General features: G+C 40.2%; 1 protein-coding gene across 3 annotated transcripts in view; it reads left to right on the top strand.

The window, feature by feature from the left end:
• The first annotated feature begins 1,018 nt into the window (after positions 1–1,018).
• suco (SUN domain containing ossification factor) overlaps positions 1,019–22,737 on the top strand; it is a 39,254-nt gene continuing 17,535 nt past the window's right edge. For 2 of the 3 annotated variants that reach the window (XM_080474311.1, XM_080474310.1), the window contains exons 1-5: positions 1,019–1,308; positions 17,446–17,560; positions 19,205–19,306; positions 20,728–21,059; positions 22,377–22,584. In XM_080474311.1, the coding sequence (XP_080330437.1) occupies positions 1,256–1,308; positions 17,446–17,560; positions 19,205–19,306; positions 20,728–21,059; positions 22,377–22,584 (810 nt within the window). In that variant the 5' untranslated portion in view covers positions 1,019–1,255. Of the gene's footprint in view, positions 1,309–17,445; positions 17,561–19,204; positions 19,307–20,727; positions 21,060–21,894; positions 22,036–22,376; positions 22,585–22,737 lie in introns of all 3 variants that reach the window. The other variant, XM_080474309.1, reaches the window with a different exon arrangement.

Here is a 22,737-nt window from a genome sequence, read left to right as displayed (position 1 = left end):
TACACCCCAGGACCCCGCCAGGCAGAAAAAATAATTATAATTAGAAGAATCAATATACAGAATTGATTCCCATTTTTGTTTGAAAGTTATAACTTTTGCTTATTTTAGTGTGTATTTTAATCGAGACGGAATATACGCAATTAAAAAATAATCAGGCACCATTTACGGGCCTTTGCTTTTGTTGCATCATGGGAAATGAAGTTCTTCCCCATTTTCTGCGAATAACCACAAATCAAACCATAAGTGTTTTAAAAACAACAAACTTACAATTAACCAGTATCTAACAGATGTATCCAAGCAAAGTCTAAGGAGCAAAACAGTTTTAACATCTACATAGAATGATCACCTATTTTTAGTGAGCATTGGGTCATTGTTTCATGCTTTCGATAGTCTTAAATGTTGATTATTATAGAAATAATGATATAGTATAATATGTACATATGTTATGTGTTATAATATATCCTTATTGCAGAAAATATTTACAAGATCTTTTATTAAATGTGGTGGGGCAATTTTTTTTATAGAGGAAATAATACTGCATAGTTGCATTAAACCTTAAACACGGGTGATAGACTATTGTTAAATATTTTGACAAATTGAAAATAGTGTTTTTTTTATTGATTTTTAAAGGCATTGTGCGACGTTCAAGTCCAAAAGGACACCGTGTTCACTTTCTTTCAAGCTTTTACGAGCGCACACTCATTCAGCGCTATGGACTTCAGTTTAAATGGGTGTGGAAAAAAGAAAGCATCGTCCATATATTCAAACGAGTACGTTACATTAGTATCATTGTTATTGTTATTATTATTATCATTATTAGAATTATTGAGCGTTGAAATATTTTAGGAATAGGTGGCGTGCGTCCCTTCACAGAAACCAGTCCTCAGCCTCGGGGGGCGGGGCTACCGAATGAAGCACCGTGTTGCTACGTCACTCCTGATTGGTCTTCGGCAGCTGGGCGCTGAGCTGATTGGTCGGAGTTGGAGCTCGGGTTGAACTTAGCAGGAGCCACGCACTCGCCGACAGCACTACTGAGGCTGATAAGGAAGAAAGGCGGCCCCCTCGCACAATGAGAATTGTGCTTTTTAAGTGTAGGTTTTTTTAAACTCAGAACAGCCGCCTGTTCTTTTTTAATTTTTTTTTTAATTGAGACAAGTACCCGGCCGATACAGAACTTGTCCTTGCTGTCTTGAAAAGCCGTTAGTGGTCAGAGAAAACCCCAAAGAGCGAGGATGTTGGTCCCCGCGGGAAGATAATGAAGAGGCTGCGCGTTTTGTTGGTGTGCCTCATTGTAGCTCTCCTGTGCTGGTAAGCTTGACCCTACATCTCCGTCCACACCACTGATCACACGTCCCGCACGTTTCTGTCATGACAGCTGCTCACCAGCCCCCACAACAACACTGATCTGGTCGGCTGCGTCGCTTTACTCGAGGTCTTTTGCCGCATAATATCCGTCAGTGATGAGGGAAAACATCCCTGCTACATAGCTAACATTTTCACCTTGTTGCATGGATTGTTGATGTGTTTTCCTTGACCTGCGGCTCAGAAGCGAGGCCTTTCTTGGTATTTGTCCCAAATAAGTGATGGCGTTTGTTTGTATGAGTGATTTTAATCGTTTAAGGTCAGCCAGCTGTTGAGTTGCAGCGCAGTTAGCTAACCCAAAGCAGTGAAGTTGGGGCAGTGATGTCAGTAGTTACTTGTCTGCTGGGTGGTGAACAGACTGCTACTGGAAGTGTAATTTACCCCAATCACATTTAATTTTCTGCCTGTAACCTATTGCCGTGGTTTAACATTGTCTCGTCATTGGGCAATTGAACAGCCAATTCCACAGCCTGAGCAACTAAAGCTAAAAGGGAATAACACAAGGACAACGTTGGTCTTGCTTCCCTGAATCATAAACTCGTCAGTGGTGGTTCAAATTAAAATGCACTGACTAAAAGTTGACGCACTAGTCTGTACAGACCCAACAAAAAAAAAAAACAAAGGGATAAAGAAATTAAATGATTAACATCAGTAATCAGGTGGAGATGTAACTGCATATTAATTTGCCATTGCATGTAAACGTGTGAATGTTTTTCTCTAATATAATAATGGTTGCAGCACTTACTAGCAGCCCTGGCAGATTATAACTACCCATGAATTAGTTTAATCTCAGGGGCACGGAGCAGGTAACAATACACAGCGTTTGTGGAATGGGATTAACAGTGCAGCTAACATGCCACCTTCATCCTGTTTGGTGACTCAGTAGCAGCTATATCCAGCCACTTGTTTGTAGGGGATTGTTTTCCACCTTTGTTTTGGTCATTTCCAATGACTTAATACATCTGTTGTTGATATTGTTTTATCTTTACTGTGCACAAGTATTTTTGTTTATTTCTTGGGGAGTTTCATTTCCATAAAACAACATGCTCGGTAGATGTAGCGACCTCTTCTAGAAAACATCACTCCTGATGTGTATTCACATATTCCCATCAAATGTTTGTGCAACATTACCTTCCTTCCTACCTAAAGTTCCCGGTTACCGTGCTCTGAAACGGGCCCTGTTGTTGTTTCTCTTTTTCATCATACCAATTCAAAAGTGACTTTAGGGCTCATCTTTTATTGATCATGCCAGGAATTTATGTTATGGAATATCCTCATCAATACTTGAAAATTCCTTCACCACATAGACCGATGAAGTACCATCATCAAATCAGTATCCAAAAAAGAAGCTGCGTGATTTGTAAAGATTGAATAGAAGAAAGCTTCTGTGATTACTTAATCAACACTGACATCACCCTGGTGTGTTTCCCTATGAAAAGTGATGACTTATCCACGTTGTTGTTAATGGATTTTGTGTTTTAAACAGTTTAGCCCTAATAATGCATCCTTCAAATACAAATATATAAGAAGCGAAATGAAAGGTAACATGAAAATATATACTGAAATACCTTTCATGCCCCGGTAACCAGATTTGACCACAAACTTGCAGGTCAGGTTTGCAAGTCTGAAACACTGATACACTTTTGCACTACCCTGCAAACCATCTAATGAACACGCTCCTAAATACAGACATCATTACTAATGCAAACCCTTTTTAGCGTGCCGTTGTCGGCCTCTCACTCCACCGTGCCAACTCTCACACATCCCAGGAGGAAAGAGAGAAATGGGGAATGCAATACTTGCTGTAATCCAATGGTTTCCAAGGCAGCAGTGATGTTAGGTGTGTGAAAAGAGGCTCTGTTTTGGGAGGCCGATGGCAAACGAGGATAGTGGGGTTGCCATGACTCGACTGATGACTGGTTTTTAAATAACCTTGTGCTGTTTGGCGCTAATAACATTTCTTGTTCAGATTGCATGTTTTTATTTCTTGCATTAATGTCTTTTGCATCGCTCTTGTTGCACGGCTTTATGGAGATTGAAAGAGACAGCAGTTCTGTATATGTCATGCTACCCCTTCACTCACATAGTCAGCAACAGGGCTCTTACTGTGTGCACGGTAATGCTAGCTCAGGCTGTTGACATCAGCATTGCTGGAGAGAATGTGTGTGTGTGATTTTCAGGCCGTTTGTGTGAGGGTGCACATTTCCAGCCAGGCTAATTATCAGTTATGATCATATACCACAGACATATTATCGTTCCTCCTCGTTCAGATTTCAACTTTTAAGTGTTAAATTACAGCATAATTGGGTGTGTTGGCACTTTTTACAGTTTGCAAACAGGCCCAACTGGTTGGAATCTTCTCAATTATTTGAATGTATGTCTTTATGCCATCTGTGCACACAAATGCACAAATCATACATTATAGCATTATGGCATGCTCAAGCAAAGGTGTCTTTGTCTTTTGTTCTGTGTCTGTGTCATAGTCCCATTAGTCTCATCACCAGAAGATTATTGTTGTTATGTAACATGACTAACACTCATTAGAAAACTCTTTAGTTCACTGAAAACATGAAAAAGTATGTCTAATTGAAGACAATAGGAATTCATCATCCAATGCCTAAATAACAAAACATTTAAAAGAAGGTAAATGTAAATTTATCAACTGATTAACTAGTAATTAGTTTAATTAACTTGTATACATTAATATGACAGATTTCTTAATGACTTTAATGTGTGTGTATTTTATTCAGCTTATGAGGCTAAAGGATGTGTTTTAGTAAAGTCTACGCTGCATGTTTTTGACACAAAAACAATAAGACAACACCGAGGGTTTTGCTGTCCAACCTGTTTGAGCTGCTCTAGGTGTGAGGCTCTGTTGTGGAGCTAGATTAGACGAATATTTAACAAACATAATACAACAGAAAGCCACCAATACGTTAACGGGTTAATGGACTTGTTGTAAATCCCCCCACGTACACCCTGTGCACACATACTACACGCAATGTGGTGCTAAAAGAAGTGAGGGTATAGCAGCGGCATGCTCAGGTTAAAAGAACTCGGTGTACTGTCCATGTTTTAGAAGTTCCCTTTTTGAGGCAGTTGTTGCATAAGATCTTTTCCTGTGTTGCCCCCCTGCAAGAGTGACCAGTCACTTATAGCACTTTCTTGCATTTTCCACCAGCAGACACTCGCAGCACCTGCGCTACACACACAGATTAAAGGACAGAGAGTGTGTGTTTTCGGGCTAGTTCCACCATGGAAAGGGCAGGCAGCTTGCAAGGTGAATGTGGAGGCTACAAAACCTGCTCAAGAAGAAGACCGTGTTGCTTTCTTTAGCTTTTTCCTGAAGCTCAAAACTTCCAAGCTATTCATTACATCTAGCCGGCTCGTTGTAACTTTTAAAGAGTTGTCAGTCCTGCTGTGACTTACAACATGTGTGTCCATGCACATGCTTCTTTACTCCTACTCAGTTTCTTGACGGTCACTGATGAAAGAATTTTTTTAGAATTTCAGTTGACATCATTCATTTGAAAATATATCACAAATACAATACTATTTTAAGATTAAAAACAAATCTGGGAGTAAGTTGACCATCTAATCATAAAATGTATGTCAATGGCCAACGGATCGTTAAAAAAAAAAGACAAATGGGTTGCAATAACATTGTTGAGTTGAGGTTAATAGACTGGGTGTGATTGTTTTATCATTTTATTGATGTTTTAAAATTCCAGTGATAGAATGAAACCATTGCTCTTATAAATCCCTCACAAATTCATAATAAATGGCTAATTTGATTGTTTTGTAGGAGTTTTCTCACCAATGTTTGAAAGTGCTTCACAACAAATTGGAACAATGATTAACGTATAATAAATATCCATCCATTTCTATATCGAGTTGCAGGGTGCCGTAACAGATCCCAGCTAACAATATGTGCATATTATTAGCTGGGACGCAATGGGCAAGGTGATAGTCCATCACTGTATGAACACAGTGAGACAGACAACCACACATACAGTCAGTTCAGATTCGACAGTTGACTTCCAAGTGTTTTTGGAGTATAGAAGTAACTGGAGAAAACATGCCAAAAAACATAGAAACTGAACCATCAGACAGGCTGGCCGTTAACACTGCCTTGAAGTAAGAGTGCAGGCAACTACACCACAGTGTGACCATATGTTATCATAACAAGTAAAATGAATTCATTGATAAGTCAATAGATCAGTGATATAGGAAGGTAAGGAGGCTCTGGAACTAGAGACTCTGGAACTGAGAGTTCATTGTTTTGTTGTTATTGTAGCAAGCCCAGGTTTAAGCACTGTGGTTTGGCAGCTCTAGTTTTATTTGAGGAGACAGAGCTGGGCTGGCACTCCACTGCACACCATTGTTCCTGCCCACTGGCCATGGAGACGGATGGGAACATGGAGCTCTTCTGCCTGGCGGCCTTCCTGTGCCCGAGCTGCAGAAGGATTGTATATGCTGGTGCTTCACACAGGCACCTTTTTAGCCGCCAAAGCAGGCTTACGCCTTAAGGATAAAATGAGTACACCAGTAAATTGAAGGCAATATTCTCCAATGATCAGGTACTGCTCTCCTGTAGGGTTTGGTGTTGTTTTTTGTTCCAACACACCAAATTTACGTGTAGGAGTTAGACCTTTCTAGACTGATGATGATATTCATTTGAAGTTGATATTATGAAGATGGCAGACATCTGAGTCAACGGATCCACAGATCCACAGCTCTACCATCATAATGTTTCCAGAGGGGAAAGGAACAGGAGAGTGTGGAGCTGGGTTTTAATTTGAGCAATATTAAGAAAATTTACTGCATAGTTGTAGTTAAGGGTTTTTATGTTGAAGAGATTTGTCAAACAACTGCGATGTCACAATACAAACAGTTGGATGTTGTTTTGAAACGTTGGTTATAGTTAACATATTGAGAAATAAACATGATAAATGGAAAAATTTTGCATATTTTGTTACCACATAAACACACAAATGTACCGAAAACTGGTACCGTTGAGTACCGGTATAGATTCCCAGGTATCAGTATCTTATCGGTTCAAATGTGAAAGCTACCCATCTCTCTTTTGAGATACCATCTGTGGCAAAGGAATGGTATATCATTTAAGGACTAAATATCACTAAGCTACCTCTTAAGCCAAATGTATGTTCTCATATCTTTGAAAGAGTTGTGTGTCTTAACTGACGACACTCCTTTCTCTTTTAACAGTAAGCAAAAACTTGTTTGCCGGTTGCTGTCATTCACTCATCAAAATATCTTCCAAGAATAGTTAGCCCTGCAGGGAGAGCTGAAAACAGGCCAGTAGCTGGAAGCTCTGTCAGTGGTAAGAAAACAAATTCTACTGTTGACTTTAGTGAACAATATAGGGGTGGAGATTGTAAGGGGGTTTGAAGGAAGTGTCCTATGTCACTAAGCATGGTGTCGTCACGTGTGTTTGCCTGTTTGAGAAGAGGGCATGGCAGACTGAAAAGTCTGAATTGGTTTAGGCAGTCGAATGACACTCCAAACTTCTTTAGTTTACCTTCTTCTAGTCATACAGTAAACACATTCTCCGAATTCTTATTTATGTATATGCTGTGTGTCAAAAAGGTAAACATGAACATTTTCCATCTCCAGTTGTGTGTATTTGTAACACCTGGATACTGTATATCCGACAAGTTTTGGGTTAGATATGCTTTGGGTTTTCCTTCCGTCATGAAGAAAGACACCATCGCTTCCCTGAATATGCTCCACTTTCTTCTCATCCCTTCCCCCTCTCCCTCTCATTGCTCTTTACTGTTTAACTTCCACAGCGTGAGCGACTCGCTCTCATGCGTGAATTGTGCACATCGGAGACCTTTTCTGTCTTTCTTTGTGCAGTTTTGTAATTAAACACAGAAAATCCAGATCCATCTTTATGGATACTCTTTAAACTTCCCAGGAACGTGAGGGCAGTTCACTGACAGACACCCTGTCTATAGGTGGCACATGTGGCGGCTAAAGAACATTGTGTACTAAAGCCTATAGTGACATGCTTTGTTCAAGCTTCTGCACAAAGACAATGCAGTGCCATCAAGTGTACTTTCCTCTATGGACCCACTAAATGCAAAGGCTTATATTACAGTCTGAAATTATTACATTTGTAATAGACATTAGAATCAAGTAGGCAATAACCAGTTTCGTCATTGGTCAACAACAATAGCATTCAACCATCCTCTCATGTCGCTGAAACAAAGTGTTATATTATTCTTGTCAGGTTTTTGTTCCTAAAAAATATATATATTTTTTTGTTACTGTCTTCAGAAGGCAATGTGTACATCGGAGTACATGTGACTAATGTAAATAATTCACAAATGTTGCAGCGTTTTTGTATTTTTAGTGAACAGTTGAGGTGTTTTTGTTCTCATGCTGTGTCGGCCGATGAGCATATATACTGACAAAGAATGCACGTGCATTGTAGTATCCACTCCCCCCCGCGCTGCACCTCACTGGCAAAGTGGCTTTTCCTATCCAGTTACATTATATCACATGACTGCATCCTTCGGTCCCATTGTCCTAAGTCTGTGTTCCCGATGTCATCTTCCCATGCCTCTTGGATCCCTGTCTGTCCGGGGCCACTATGATGAGTCTTTTGTCCTGCTCAGCATGAAAGAATATATGTGGATCTAATACTGCTGCCAATTATTCTAGTGTTATAATGTGAAATATATATCTGTAAACGGGTATTGCTGATTCTTCAATAGCTTCCCTAAATTACCCCAGATGGTTAGATTACGCAGCCATTTTAATCATGGTTTTTGTTCTGACTTCCCTTTGATATATGTTGTTATAATGTGTTCAAACTTACAATAATTTAATCGGAAAGTGTTGGCACATCTGCTCAAAAACCAGTCTCCTCAAGAAAAAAATAAACACCCTCTCAGCCACGTGAGTCTTTAAGGCTGTATATATCTAGCTTGGTTCGATTGTTGTGTCATAGAGTCTAATTAATTTTCTGAATTGTTTCATTAATGCCTGGCGACGAATAACATTTAAGTCCTTTCATTACTTTTGTCAATGAGCTGCAGTATGTGAAGTCTGACTTCCAACGGGTGACTTCACCTACTTTATTGCAACAGGATCTTTTCTAAATAGAGGTGTGTCTGTTCATTCAGGCTGCATCCTGGAGAAAGGCTCCTGTGTAAATCTTGAAGCATTTATTTGCATCACAGCACTGATGTAATAGCGAGATCCTTCCCCGTTAGAAAACTAACAGGCTTTACAAATATACTAAACTAGTGTTCATTATAATACTACATGGCCTTTCAATGTAAATTCACGTAAGATTTTGTTAACTGTAATCATCTGACATTAAAAAGAACTGTAAATCATTAAGAGCAGGGAGGTAACAGATGGATAAATGGTTACTGTAAATCAAAGATTATTCATAAATATACACTTCTGAAGTGCTTTTTGTTTGGTCATGTTTTACCTGCTGGTAAGTCTTACTGCCATGAGACGTACTCAATCGTACATCCATCCATCTTCTAAAGTAAGATGATTTTGTCACCAAGCCTAAAAGCAAAGCATAAAAAGTGTCGCTCTGAGAGTGTCAGCCAGGTCGGGGACTATTGCTTTGCTGCCCTGAAATGCTTGAGAAGCAGAGGCCTGTATCCTCATGTCACGATGAGGCATGGCCGGGTCATAATTCTTGATAGATGTAAATTGCTATGCTTCCTCTCCTCCGATACTGCAAGTCAGCACATAGCATTAAAGCACTTAGTGAAATGAGGCCTTCACTCAGACCATGCTCACCTCCCTCAGTGTCTTGGGTCAGTCCAGGCAGAAGAAGCGGAACAAACAGCGCGGCAATGCTAATCTGTGAGGTTAATGTGTTTGCAGTAGCAAGGAAGAAAGCATGAACATGCATTTCCGCAGCTCTTTACTCACTTTTTTGCTTTGCTCTGATAAACTTGGATTCATGCTTGTTCACACGAGTCAACACGAAATCTGTAAGTTTCTCTTCTGAAATGGTCTTTGACCGTCTTTGAATGTGGATTGATGTAATTTTAACCATATCCAGATGTCAAAGCTCCTGTTGTTCTCAAACAAACAAAAAACTTTTATGTTTCAGACCGAAAATTCCAATTTACATGCTGGTCTGAAGCGAAAGTGCACAGCTGCCAATCTAAGATTAGATCTATGTAAAGAGTTGAGGTGGGGTGAAGTGAGAAAAATGCTTTTTAAAAATATCCTAGGCAAGATCAAGTCAAATTGTGATGACAAGAGCACAACAAAAGTCAGCCAGACCCCATGGAGAGATGTAATCATACAGGTAAATTGTTGTCAGAATAAAGACGATGAATTAAGAATAGTAAAAAAAAACAAAAAACAAACCCAAAACAATCCAATCCTGATGAGTGTTTCATTCTTTCCTTGATTGCTGGGTTGTGAACTTTTTTCTTGAAAAACAGCATCAACCCAATGAGTTCAGTCGTGTGACCTTCTACATGTCAATGCAAAGCTTAAAAGAGAATAAAAGACTCCCAGATTTATGCAAGTAATTCAAGAATATCTCAACTTTGCATTCAATAATTACTTCAAATTCAACATAATGGCCACAAAACTACTCGGTAATGGTTTTTTTGTTTTTGTTTTTGTTGTTTTACACAACTTTTTCTTGGAAAAATAGCATCAACCACAGGAAAAAATGTTCACGAGGATAATAAAAATAACTGGTACCATGAGCGAGTTAAAAGTATGCGTGAACTAGAAATTGAAAGTTTTGCCTCCTCCGAGAGAAGCTGCAAATAGCAAAAACGTTTGCAGCCTTTTTGGTAATATGTATCATGTTTAAATAGCCTTTTATAATGAGTCACTTTTAGATAGTAGTAGTTAAAGTTTTTCTTTTTCTTTGCATTTCATTTTTGGCAATTCATTCAATTTTCTCCATTAAAAAAAAAAAACTATGGTAATTAGATAATACAAACCTGGATTAGTTATGAATTTTTATGAAGTAATTTTCAAAAGCAAATGTTCCACCAATAATCACAATAAATAGGAATTGTGATGTAGAGAGGGACTGAATAATTCAGTAAATCAGTTCAGGGGTTTGCACCAGTGATGCATTCGCAGTTGTGTTGTGCAGCTCAGCAGCCATGCCTGTCCCGGTCACCATGAGGATGCACCAGCAGAGAGGATTATGGAGGATCAGCAGGTTTTAGAGCGAACTGCTGCTTGCTCTACATTATTTCATGCTCGGATGTGAATGAAGCCTCGAGCTGCACATGCAACCTTTAACGCGTGAACACTGTCAGTCCTCTTAAGGTTGGGCTTTTGGACTCTGCTCTCCCTTCTCCTTCACACACTGGCGGGATGTTTTTGTCTGGCAGATGCCCTGGCCTACTTTTTCCTGGCAAGCCTCCGAACATCTCCCTGCCCCACAATCCACCTCTGCCCACGTGGATCCTGGATTCTCCCTCTCCAATTTTTTTCCCTCCTTTGTTTATTTCCAACCTGTTTTGTCTGTATCAGTTATGTTGTAAGAAGACGAGTCCGTACGTCAGCTGCTGGACAGCTGATTATGAAACTCCTGGACGCTCAGGATTTATTCTCAAAGGACTATAAATTATGTTATCAGTGGAGCAGTTGAAGAAAGGCTTTGTCTCAGTGCATCACCATGCTATTATCCATCCGTTACCTCCCTGCTCTTAATGTCCTGTATCTAAACGATTCTGAGCTTCAGCGAAAAACATCACAAGATTCTCCTCATGCGTGGAGTCGAGAACAGACGGCTGGAGTGTTCACTCTACTGTTGAAACTTGGACTGCAAAAACATTGACTCAGAAACTTAGCATTATGCAACAATCTGCCTCCCTCCTATTTCTGTGAAGACATTTAGGTGAAAACTTACTGCATGTATGTGAGCAAGTGTGCGTGTTTGTGTGTGAGTGAATGAGTTTAAATAATGACGGGGAGCAGGCCGGTCTTACTTAAAGAGCTAATCTGCAAACTCATCTGCATTACATGAATTGAGCCGGGGCAGGAGAGGGCAAGATGAACAGAAAACATCCTGTGATCCTTCTTTACATGTAGGTGAGGTTATTTAAGAACACATATTAAAATACATTTCTTGGATTCATTCATATTTTGACCTTTGCCAAATGTTTTTTGCAAATATTCTGGGAGTACGTTCACATTATTTTTTTTTACTTTTAAAACAACGGCAAATATCTGATGCCCCATCCTGTTTCCTTATCCTGCATCCAATAAGAATGCCTTTGCAGTCACGTGCAGTGTCTAATCTGAACAAACAGCAGCACCAGCTTCATATATCACCTTGAACTGTTGTTGGTGTGCTATGCACATACAGAATGACTGGCCAAAGGCCAATCACATTTGAAACATGCCCCCTCTACTTCGAATAGTTTTTACTAAAAATAGGTAAACATCAAACTGAAATATCACTCGCTGGGTGCTTTAATGGGTGGACACTGAAATGACCCACATGGTCTTGCCTATGAGGCCCTGTTGAGACAATGTTTGCAAGTGAAAACTGTAATCTTTTGTTGTGTTTTGGCTATTTAGTCACAAGGCACAGTCCCTGCTATTTGCTTTCGGAAACAATTTCTGAAACCCTCTGTCTGTCTGAACAGGAAATGTAAACTTTTTGAAACGTGCAGAAGTGCACATGTGCGCTACGGTTGCAGTCAATAATTTTACTGCACATGTGCTGCTCACTCTTGAATTTGACAACAACTGTTTAACAAAGTGTACATTTGCTACACTGGCACAGTGCCTGCATACATGGTGTTGCATCACTGAAGGTCATTGCTGACTAGTGGCCTGACATGGAAATCACAGTGTTTTCAACATTTCTTATGGTCCTGTTGATGGCGATTGTTGGTAAAATGTTACCTTCTGCGTGTTACTTATCCCCCCCAGATAACTAGCAATATTGTTTCCAGCAGATCATTCTGGTGTAAGCAGTGCCTTAGTCGATAGTAAAACATCCTGCTTTAGCAAGGGTCATGGTGCACTCTTCCTGCGTGGCAGCTGGTGATAATGCGCGACATGCTGTTGACAGATTAATCAATCTTAAACTTGTTGTCTCTGCAGTTTGGGCTCTACTCTGTCATCCCGGCCATCCAGTACAGTACAGTGGCTTTGGTAGAGATGTTTTATGTCCCCCGATTGTGAATGGTCCTAAAGCCAACAGGAAATATCCAGGGATTTGGCTACTCGGAACCAGTGGAGACAGTCTATTTAGACATGGAGATGTGCACATCTTACACAAACTCCAACATTTAAGCAAATCCCACTGAAAAAGTGAGCTGGTTGCAGCTTTCAGACCGAGACTTAAAAGCTGTAAAGACTACTTTCAAATCCCTAGGTGCTTTTGAAGTGGGACAGGAAGTGGGGATTGAGACGGAATGAGGAAGAAGGTATTTGCAGCCTGCTGAGTCATTAGTGTTGCTTCAGGCTCCTCCTTCGTTAGGTTGACCTACTCCTGGTATGTTGGATACATAGAGCACACAAAGACATTTACTGTCATGGTTACTCAGGTATAGCGCTCTCTTTATATACAGTATATCTCCATTTGTGGTACAGACATTCCTTCTCCCAAAGTTGCATAAGATTTGAAAAGTAGGTCACTGAATACCCAGTAAGCATATCAGACCTTTCTTGGCATTCTATTCTCCTGTCTCCGGCGTTCCTTTTTTTTTTCACCTGTGGAAGGAATGTCAACACACAGGTCTTCCTTTTTTTCATTCATGGAGATGACACACAGCATGACTAAGAGACTGTCCCGTTTCATTTTGCTCTGTTTGAATGATGCAGAGCACGTGTTTGGGCATGCATGCTGCTTAATAACGTTGGTCTTTGAATTGAATATCTAATAATTAAAGTGTTTTGTGACTCGACAAGTTCCCGTCAACCATAAATTCGGTGAGTCATGTTGCAGAAGTCCTTCAGATTTGCATGATTCATCACCTTGACTTTTACAAGGCCGTTTGCTCACTGATGTTCTTGCCTAAAGCATATGTGTTGTGTATTTTCCAAGCAATTAAAGGTACTGAAGGCAAAGTTTGAGAACTTAAACAGGTCATTAGCGTTTAACTTGTTAATTTCTACTCGTATATTTAATAATTGTCAAGAATTAGAATTACAAAGTGACTGTCCAAGCCAAGACGAGTATTAGGCAGAAATTACACTGAAAAGGTTTTAAAGAGTTCACGTCAAGGTCTTTCAGGTCCTGTACCTTGTGACTCCTTTGGTAAATATGTAAAGCATTTCTATGCATACTTGTGGCATTCTGTGTAAAATGCCAGGAATGATATTTTGAAGGTTTTAACTGAGCATACAGTCTGGAAATACAAGGACAGCATGACTGCAGACACCTTACTGCAATGACCCTACAGCTGCAGATCTCTGACTAAACGTGTGAAATTGAGCTTGTCGGATCCTGTGAGAAAAAAAACAACCTAAAACAGCAGTTTTGATTTACACTCTTATGCTGGATGGAGATTTGTCGTTTCTATTCTCAGGCTCACATTGTATTGTGAGATCAGAATTTGTATGAAACAAGCAGATGAGACTGATTAAATATTTATTTGCTCGCCACAGTTCAACATCTCCTCATATCTGTTTAGGTATATTGATCTTTTGCAACACATTTAGGCTGTCTTAGTTAGTTCACATTATTTTTTAACACTGTTAATAGTATCTCTTGTTATCTTGTTTCACGATAGATCACATGTCCGGGCAGGCCAAGTGGTGGATACATTTTAGATAAGACACTAGGACTTCACTGGCTACACAGAAATGAAGTAGAAGAAGAAACTGAAAACATTACATGTTTAGTATCATGGATGAATGTCATTTTGATTTAAAAAAAAACAAACAAAAAAAAAACAACACTGCTGAATTTAGTAAATTTTTGGTAATTTTATGGATGTATATTAAAATATTTTCTTGCTCGAGTAAAAGCTAAAGATACCAAACTGTTAATTACAGGCTTAATCTCTTCTTTATTGTCATGGATTAACAAACACTTGGCACCATGCTACCTAATCTACAGAACTTTATTTTTGTGTGGAGCATGACAAATAAATGTATGCATTATTATCACAACAAAGTAATTTTTTTATTTTGGGGGGGAAATATTGTTATATTGGCATTCTTGATGAATAACCAGCAGGCACTAGAGTGAGATATGACTTTGTATGAAGGCTTGTAAAAATGAAAATTACATCACTTTTCTATGATCTAGAGCTTACAACCAAGAAAAGACAACAAAATGAAGTGACTGCTATAAAATGTATATGCTGGTCATTGATACTGAGAGGTGCGCTTAACGCTGTGGCCCTTGAATGTTTTTAGATTACTTTTTTCTTTTTTTCTTTTTAACATAGACAGCACCCAGTGTTGTAGTTGTTAGAATTGTAGCCTCAAAGCAAGAATGACATTAGTTTGAATATCAGTTTACATGTTCTCCCTGTGCATGGACTTCCCACAGTCCAAAAACATTTCAGGCTGCTTGATGACATTAAATTGCCATTAAGTGAGTGTATGATATTGTCTCCATTGCCTTAGGTCCAAGATGGGTGGACAGTTACGCAACACTGATGGTGTAGTTCCTTGATATTACTGCACGACGTCCTCTATATTTAACCGTGTTTTCAGTTTTGTTCTCTCGTTGTGCTGATCAACATTATTTCTGTCTGCTGAGGTAAATCTCACTTAACTTTCAGTTTTTTCAGTAAATCCGCTAGTGCTTAACTACAGCCAGTTAATGACTTAATAAGTTAATATTTTTTAATTCAACAATTCACTGTGAAGTTTCCATTTTATTTTTAGGCACCAACGATACCAAAGTAAAACTATCTGGTACCCCTGTTGACACATTTTGTACTTCACGCAGTGCATATGATTTGCTGGTGGTCTGTTACATAAACTCCTGACATCTTTATAGAAGTACGTGGAGGATGTTTGCTTCTGACATCCCTCCATGCTGGAGAAGTACAGGCTGCAGGGGGCAAAGGAGACATTTGAAACGCTGAGCAACATAGCTTGAAGCTATGGATCTAAGTTTAGCCAAGAACCTACATTAGGATGGCCTCATATTTACTCTTTACCGTATGTACATTGCTCAGCTATTATGTTTCCCCCTTACTGACGTTTGTGGCACCTGTTTAACCCTTTTGGAGGAAGTTATGAGGCGTTAACGCATAAAGTAACATGCGCATACTCTGTTTCATCATAATCAGGGAGACAAATCGACAAGGGTGAATGTCACGTCTCGTGTCACAGTCAGCTGTTTCTCGAAGCTCAGAGGCTTTAACCATTAATTTTACTATGAATTTTTTTATTTATTTATTTTTTTTGTTTCATGCTCAGAATGGACAGCAATAGAAACAAAGCAACTGCTGTAAAGGATAATTAAAAGTGCTGTTGTATTCGCTGCAGTTTTCACTTCAGGACAGCCCTTAAAAAAAGATAATGTTATCTAATGAACAAGGTGAATATATGAAGTTCAAAATCTTATCTTGACTCACTATTTACTCATGAGTCTGATCGGTTTACATCTTTTAGAAGCTCCTCTCACTTAGCTGGGTGTTCCTGTCATCTTCCATCTCGTCCTTCAATCACATCAACTATTGATGAGCAGAAAACTGAAGGAGGGGGCCGTCTGAGTGACAGGTCACTGATTTGCACAGATGGCCGCCCCTCTCTCTCTGTCTCCGTCTCAGACACTATGCGTGCCTACTGTTCCTCTCCCTTATGTTGACAGGGTGCGAACACGAGTGTCCATATGTCCTGCCCCCTCCTGAAGTTGATATTTGACCACTGGAGGGGAATGGTTTCAGACTCACATGGCTGCTTTCGAGCTGAGCTGTGTCTTTGTGAAGTTTGATCTGACCTTTACTCATGTAGAGTGTTGTTGTCAGGCTCCAGTTTTTAAACTTTGTATTTCTATATTGTACATGCCAGTGTGCAGGCATGTCAAAGCCTGCTGTTGCACATAATAGAAATTGCACAAAGCCTTATCTCCAGTATACGTCATAGTGATTTGATGAGTGTCAGTGGTACGGTTTGTTTACCAAACTAAAATCATAATTTTAAGAGTTTTTTCTCAAATGCTCGCACAATTCAGTTCCGCTCAACCTGACACAAATTGGACTGACGGCTCCAAAGCTGTCGAGTGATTCACTCATTTAGTTCAAAGTACGTCAGCCTAGATACAGGTTGTGGGTTAGCTCGCAGCCGAAACATGTTCAGACAGACCTTTTTTTCTTCAGTCTTCACCTGATAAGGTAGCCCACCGAGAAACAGCGGTCCCCCGCCCCCCGTGTCCTCATCTCACTCTTCATTTTCAGACTTTTATCAACCTCTTGCCTTGTCTGCCTGGGATTAGCTCAGATTTTAAATGCCCTTTAACCTTTCCATCTCTGTTTTCTGATCTGTTGAATCCAAGTGCCTGTGAGATTTGGCTTTTTGTTTTATATGTTCTTGCTGTGTTTTTTTTTTTCTCGATGTGGGTTAATCTTTACTGCAGGCACGGTTGGCTTTGAGCACCTCGACGGGGGGTGGGGGGGTGTATCTGGAACGCTGCTAAACCTTTAGACATGAGAGAGGTAACTAAGGTGAAAGCAAATGGAAAACATGGGGGAGAAGACTTGCGTTTAAGAGGCCTGTGAGTATAGACATGAGTAGAGTTAGTTTTCACTGATTGTTTACTGTCATTTGTGCTCTCTCACTGCTTCTACTAGAAAACTTATTTTTTTATTAATTGCTTTTTTCATCTCTCCTTTGCCTGTCGGCTTTCAATCCTGCACTTAGCGGCTTCTTTGCATTCCTACTCCTTTTTATTGCCTAAAAGACCTCGTGTAGTTCCTCATGTCAGTGGCCCTCCCCTCAAGGGAAAGAAGTGTGCTTTTCACTGTCGAGGATATGATATCATACAGAAGGCTGTGAAAGAAAGCAAACTACTTGTGTCTTTTAACCCACCTCATTCTTCACTTCTGTAGATGCATGCTGCCATCTTTTTGAAGATGGTTATTTTACATCCACTAACAAATGTTCCCCATTTTGTGTTTTCAGGTACCCCAGTCAATATGTGTACTGTTCAGAGCATAGCTTGTCAGGCCAAACTCCGTCTGCCCAGGACGGAGACCATGACAGCCATGAGCCGGAGCAGGACTCCACACAAAACAAGGTATGAGGGGGTTTTTGTTCTTATTAAGTTGTAGTGTATTCCAGTTGCTGCGTAGCTCAGACTTCCAAGCTGTTTTCTGAGCTTTAGAGCAGAAACTGTTAAATAGTTACTTAGAAAGAAGCCCACTTACATGTCGTCAAGATCATAGTTCTTATGGGAAATAATCAGTTTAGTTTAGTTAGTTAGCTAATGACAGAGGTCGTCGTGATGGACGGTTCTTTTTGACAGTGGTCAACTGATAAACAGGACATTTCTGCATGGTTTTATCTTCAAAAAAGTTAAGTAACTATTAATTCAACTGACACAATTTAACCAAACTGCCAAAACAGGCCAACACCTTGGTGTTGCCTACCCACAAATGCACTGACGCTATTTTGAATAAGTCCATGACCCATTTTAGAAGTTGTTTACTTTGCTGGTAGTGCTGGCTTTACTACGACTTATATAGTCATAGTAAAGCCATATATCATAACTATATATATTGTATATATACTATAACTTTTAACTATAGATTTTCATGTCATGTTGTGCAAGTAGTGAGTAACTTGCTTTTGAAATTCATCTATTGACTGTACAAATGAGGAGTCCTCTGTCCATTCATGGAATTCTTGCTTTTATTCGTTGTTTGGCTTCAGGCTAACTTTGCTCTAGCATAATCATGTGGAGGAAGCCACTGATGAAGAAAATATGTTCACATTATGTAACTGTCTTAATGATGTCTGACCACGTGCTAACAAAATGTGAAAGACTTTTGCCTCACAACCAATCCGAATGTGTAAAATGGTTTTACAACCTTGGCTGGGTGGGATTTGGAGGAATAGCTGAGCCTTGTGAAATATTTTGGCTGGTTCGAGGCTCGCTAGTGTCCAGCTAATACTCTTTTCTGTCAGGTAACTTTCAGTTTATTACCAGACTTCTTTCTCTCTGTTACGCAACACTCAACATTGACAAGGCTGCCAACAGTGTTTGCAAATATTTGTTGTACTTTTTTTTGGGGTATTTAAATAGTCAGCCAATGCTGATTATCTCAAAATCACATAATCTGCCCGGATAATTAGTCTAACAATTGATACGAGAGTTTACGGTCTACCAAGCTGATGTGATAGGGACTCTTGTTTCCTTTGTGACTGAATATTATTGCAGACTGATCCCAAGTCTATGGATGTGATCCTGCAGGCAAAGTCAACCTGAAACGAGCTAATTTTGTCAAAGGTCTTGGTCTGGACAGTAAAATCCCCCATTTCTACTGAATGGACCCTCCAAGTTGCATCAGCATGAATAATCATTTGGGGAGTGAGTGTGTGTCGGTATGCATTTGTTAGCACGGAAGAAGGAGAGTCATTGTATGGGGTCCAGCAACAAACAGTCCTGCCAGAGCAGTTTAACAGGCCTGGCAGTCTGTCACCAGTCGTATAACATGGTCTTTGTCCCGCAACAAGGAGCTTTTTCACATCCTGAGCCGGAAGGGTCTTCTACGTCTGACATTTTTGTATTTGAGATCCACTTTTCAAATGAACAATTCCTTGCAAAATACTTGCTGTCAGATATAATCCTGTAAGTGCTTTTGTTTGAAGTTTCTATTCAGATCAGGGTGATGATGACAAAAGGCCTTTTATTTGTTTTGTGTCTTTCCTTTTTTTCAAGGCGGTGGACGAATGGACAACACACACCTCATATGATATGGGACTAGAAACAGAGAGAGCAGCGCTAGAGGAGCTAGCAAAGCACAGCATACATCATGAACAGGTAATAACAACCATTCAACAACTAATTGCAGATAATGGTTAAACAAAGTTCTCAAAATTACATTTATAAAATACATGAAAACAAACGTAAGTTACTTCTATGTGCCAAAAAGCAACATACAAAAATCATAAAAGCAGCATTCAGTGTACTAAATACATCAGAACCCCAAACGAAAATGTCACATGTAAATAATTAAGTCGGCGTAAACCTTGTATCATCGTTATTGTTGACAATGTTCGATACATGTGGGAGGCTCCAGCGGCCTGTACTACGAACCGAGCTTCACATACCTTGGATCTCTCTCTGTTACCTGGGTTAATTTACCCAGACATTCGCGATCTTGATGAGCGTTACTACGAAGCAGGTTATTAACTTTGGCAATTCAACCCAGGGCTTTCCATTCTTCCATTCTCTTAAATACACGTTCACATAAAGGGGATGCAGTTTTCAGCATCTGACCAATCACAATCCCTGCAGATCAGCTTTCATAAAGGAGGAGCTGACGATTAATCTCCAAATATATGAAGAATTCAAACACATCAACCAGACGAGAAGCAACACTGTTGCAGCAACCAAAGCCAGGAAGGGGTGCTGGCAGAAAATTCCTGACTCTGTTAATTTGTAACTTCGGGAGATTATACAATAATAATTAATTGCACAATATAAACGGACAGGCAGAGCACTGTGATCACAAACGTGTCGGGGCGGAGCTTCCTCAGCGCTCTTCCTTTAGTTTATTTTCTCCATCGAGTTCTTTTGAGGCTCCGCCCACCATGTTAGCTTTTTGTGTTGGAATATCAATTCCTCACTGTGACAGCATTGTTGTTATTATTATCCTCATTATTTTAGATGTAACCCTCATGGAGCTAAACGGACTTGAGGACAAGTGAAAAAGAGTACAAAAACATACTGCAAAGTGTTCAGTGACAAGACTTTATTTTATGTCAAAAGGATCGCATCTCTCCCTAAAAACTCTTTTTCTCCTAAGCGCTCCTCACGATCTGCTCACCAATCAGGATCTTTTAAAAATGGGCAAGTCATTTTCCATGAGATCTGATTGGTCAGGAGGCGGAGCTTTCATGCTCATTGGTCTCTTATCCAGAATATAACCTGCTCTGGAGCAGGTTCACCATTCAGCTTAAGTTACCACGGTGATTTACCTCGCTAAGAAGTGAACCAGCGACGGAGGATGAAAAACTTGGAAAAGTTACCTGAATAACACAAGATTCACCTTCGTAGATTCGGCCTCTGGTCACTTTAGTTAATGTTGGATAATAAGTAGTATGTCATAGCAAAAGACTCAAGCCTGGTTTTCACAAATAAAATTCTAAATGAAGGTTCTAATTGATGTTTGGTCAGGGTTTGTGAATATACTGCTAATCATTTCATCCTTCATATTTTTGTGTTTTTTCTCTCACAAGACTGTGACTCTACAAGAAGCTGAGGTGGAAGAGAAAAAGCCAGACCCAGAGTCTGATACTGTACCCATTGCCCTTGAGCCAGAACCCACCCCAGAACCGCAGGCTGACTTGGACCTGCCGACTCCTTCCCAGGACCATGACCAGGAAGCCCCCGTGGTCTCCACTCCAGAACCAGCCCCAGCACAGGGCCCAGTGTCCACAGACGCATCCGCAGAGACTTCTACCAATGTCCACCATGCTACATCTCCCAGACTGGACTCCAATCCAGCCACATCCTCAGATGAAGCTGAAAACCCACCTACCTCACAGAGTGCTACCCCCCCCCTCACAGGGTAAGCTCAGGATCACTCCTTCATTGCACAGACCTGGTCTCTGGCAACATGAATTGGCTATAACCACAAAAACGTCACATTGGATTTGCAATCATAAATCATAATTGGCTAAAAGTGTATAGATATAAATTGAATGCTGATCTTAAAATGGTTAAAGCCAATTTCAGCCCAGCCCAGGAGAATTCATATTGAAATTGCCTCCACGGTGTCATTGTCTTGTTACATATTGTGTATTTTATTTGATATTTCTGTTGGTTAACTTTTGTTTCTCTCAGCTGTTTGTTTGTTTTTTGTTGTTTGTTTTTCATTTTATATTATCATTATTTTACAAAACATTTTATTTTCTAATCCAACCACAAACTGAAAGAGATGCTGAAAGGAGAGTTCACATCCTGGGACATTTACGATTGCTCTTCATGGAGCTGGTGGCCAACATTTCTAAGTTGCGTGGATGTACCTGTGCACAGTGAACATTTGAACTTGTGTAGTCATGACTGAATCAAACATGTTGAGGGGATTCTCTTGTGGAGATGGACCTTCAAACAAGATAAGTGGACATATCCCACGGTGTCCTTTTCACGCTCGGGACAATTAAATCAACATATGAAGATGGGCGCATCAACTACCCCAACAGAGAGCAACCACTCCATCCCCTTGTACCTGCCCCTCATCTATTTCTCCCCCTTACCCTCCCTCCCTCTCTGTCGCTCTCTCAGTCTTGCCCTCTTTCTTTAGCCCTGTGTCATGTATCTCCTCTCACCTATCCCCATCCCCTCTTCTCTACCCTCTCAGTGTAAGGAGGTCTGGTAAACGCCATGTCCTTTCTTTCCCTCAGTGCAGTGCGGGTTGCCAGTGAAGGAGATGAACTCCCACTAAACAGCTTTGTCTTTGCTGAGCACTCTGATTCACAGTGCGGGGTCATTCCCCCCAAACTGGCAACCTGTGAAAACTCCCCTTTTGGCAGCCCTCTCCTCAGGTGAGTTTCTAACCACCAGAAGCCAATCAAAAGCACAGAGACAGGTAATCAAGGTACAAGCTTCACCTCTCTGCTGTGCGCAACCGTCGGCCGTTCCCCTTGCTCTCCACTTACTTGTGCTTTTTTTTTACAAAAATTATTTTTAATTTCTGTTTCCAACTGTTTTGCCTGCTCCAACAAAGGACTGTCAAAACTGTCAAATTAAATGAATATTGTGGGTTTTCTTTATTTTTGCTGCACACTTATTTGTGTTTTTTTTTGCCTTTCTTTACCCTTATTCCTCCCCTCTCTATTTCTATCTCTTTCCTGTCCACTTCATTGGCCCCATGTCTTTCATGTAGCACGGACAAGGCTGACGTAGAGGACCAGCAGTCAGACAAGAGGCACGGCTCTGTTCCTGAAGCAGAAGCAGAAGTAGAGTCCACTAAAAGCCCAGTGGACCAGGAGCAGGACCAGCTGCAGCAGGAACTGCAGCAGCTTGAGCTGGAAGATGGGCCTTCCTCTTTGGACCAGGAGAGTAATGATTCTCATCGCCATCAAGAACAACAGGTATGTTGCCATCTGGTTCTCATGAATCTTTCATCATTGTTAATGGATTTTAAATTTACTGGATTAAAAAAAAAAAAAAACAGTGCATTGAATTGCAAAAATCCTATCAAGGCTTTATCCTGTCTAGCACTACTGCAAGAAAGGCTTTTGAGC

Source organism: Lipophrys pholis, assembly GCF_963383615.2.
Source record: "Lipophrys pholis genome assembly, chromosome: 10".
NCBI lineage: Eukaryota > Metazoa > Chordata > Actinopteri > Blenniiformes > Blenniidae > Lipophrys > Lipophrys pholis.
The sequence above is the reverse complement of the archived record's forward strand: the minus strand, read 5'-3'. Positions and strand labels throughout refer to the sequence as shown.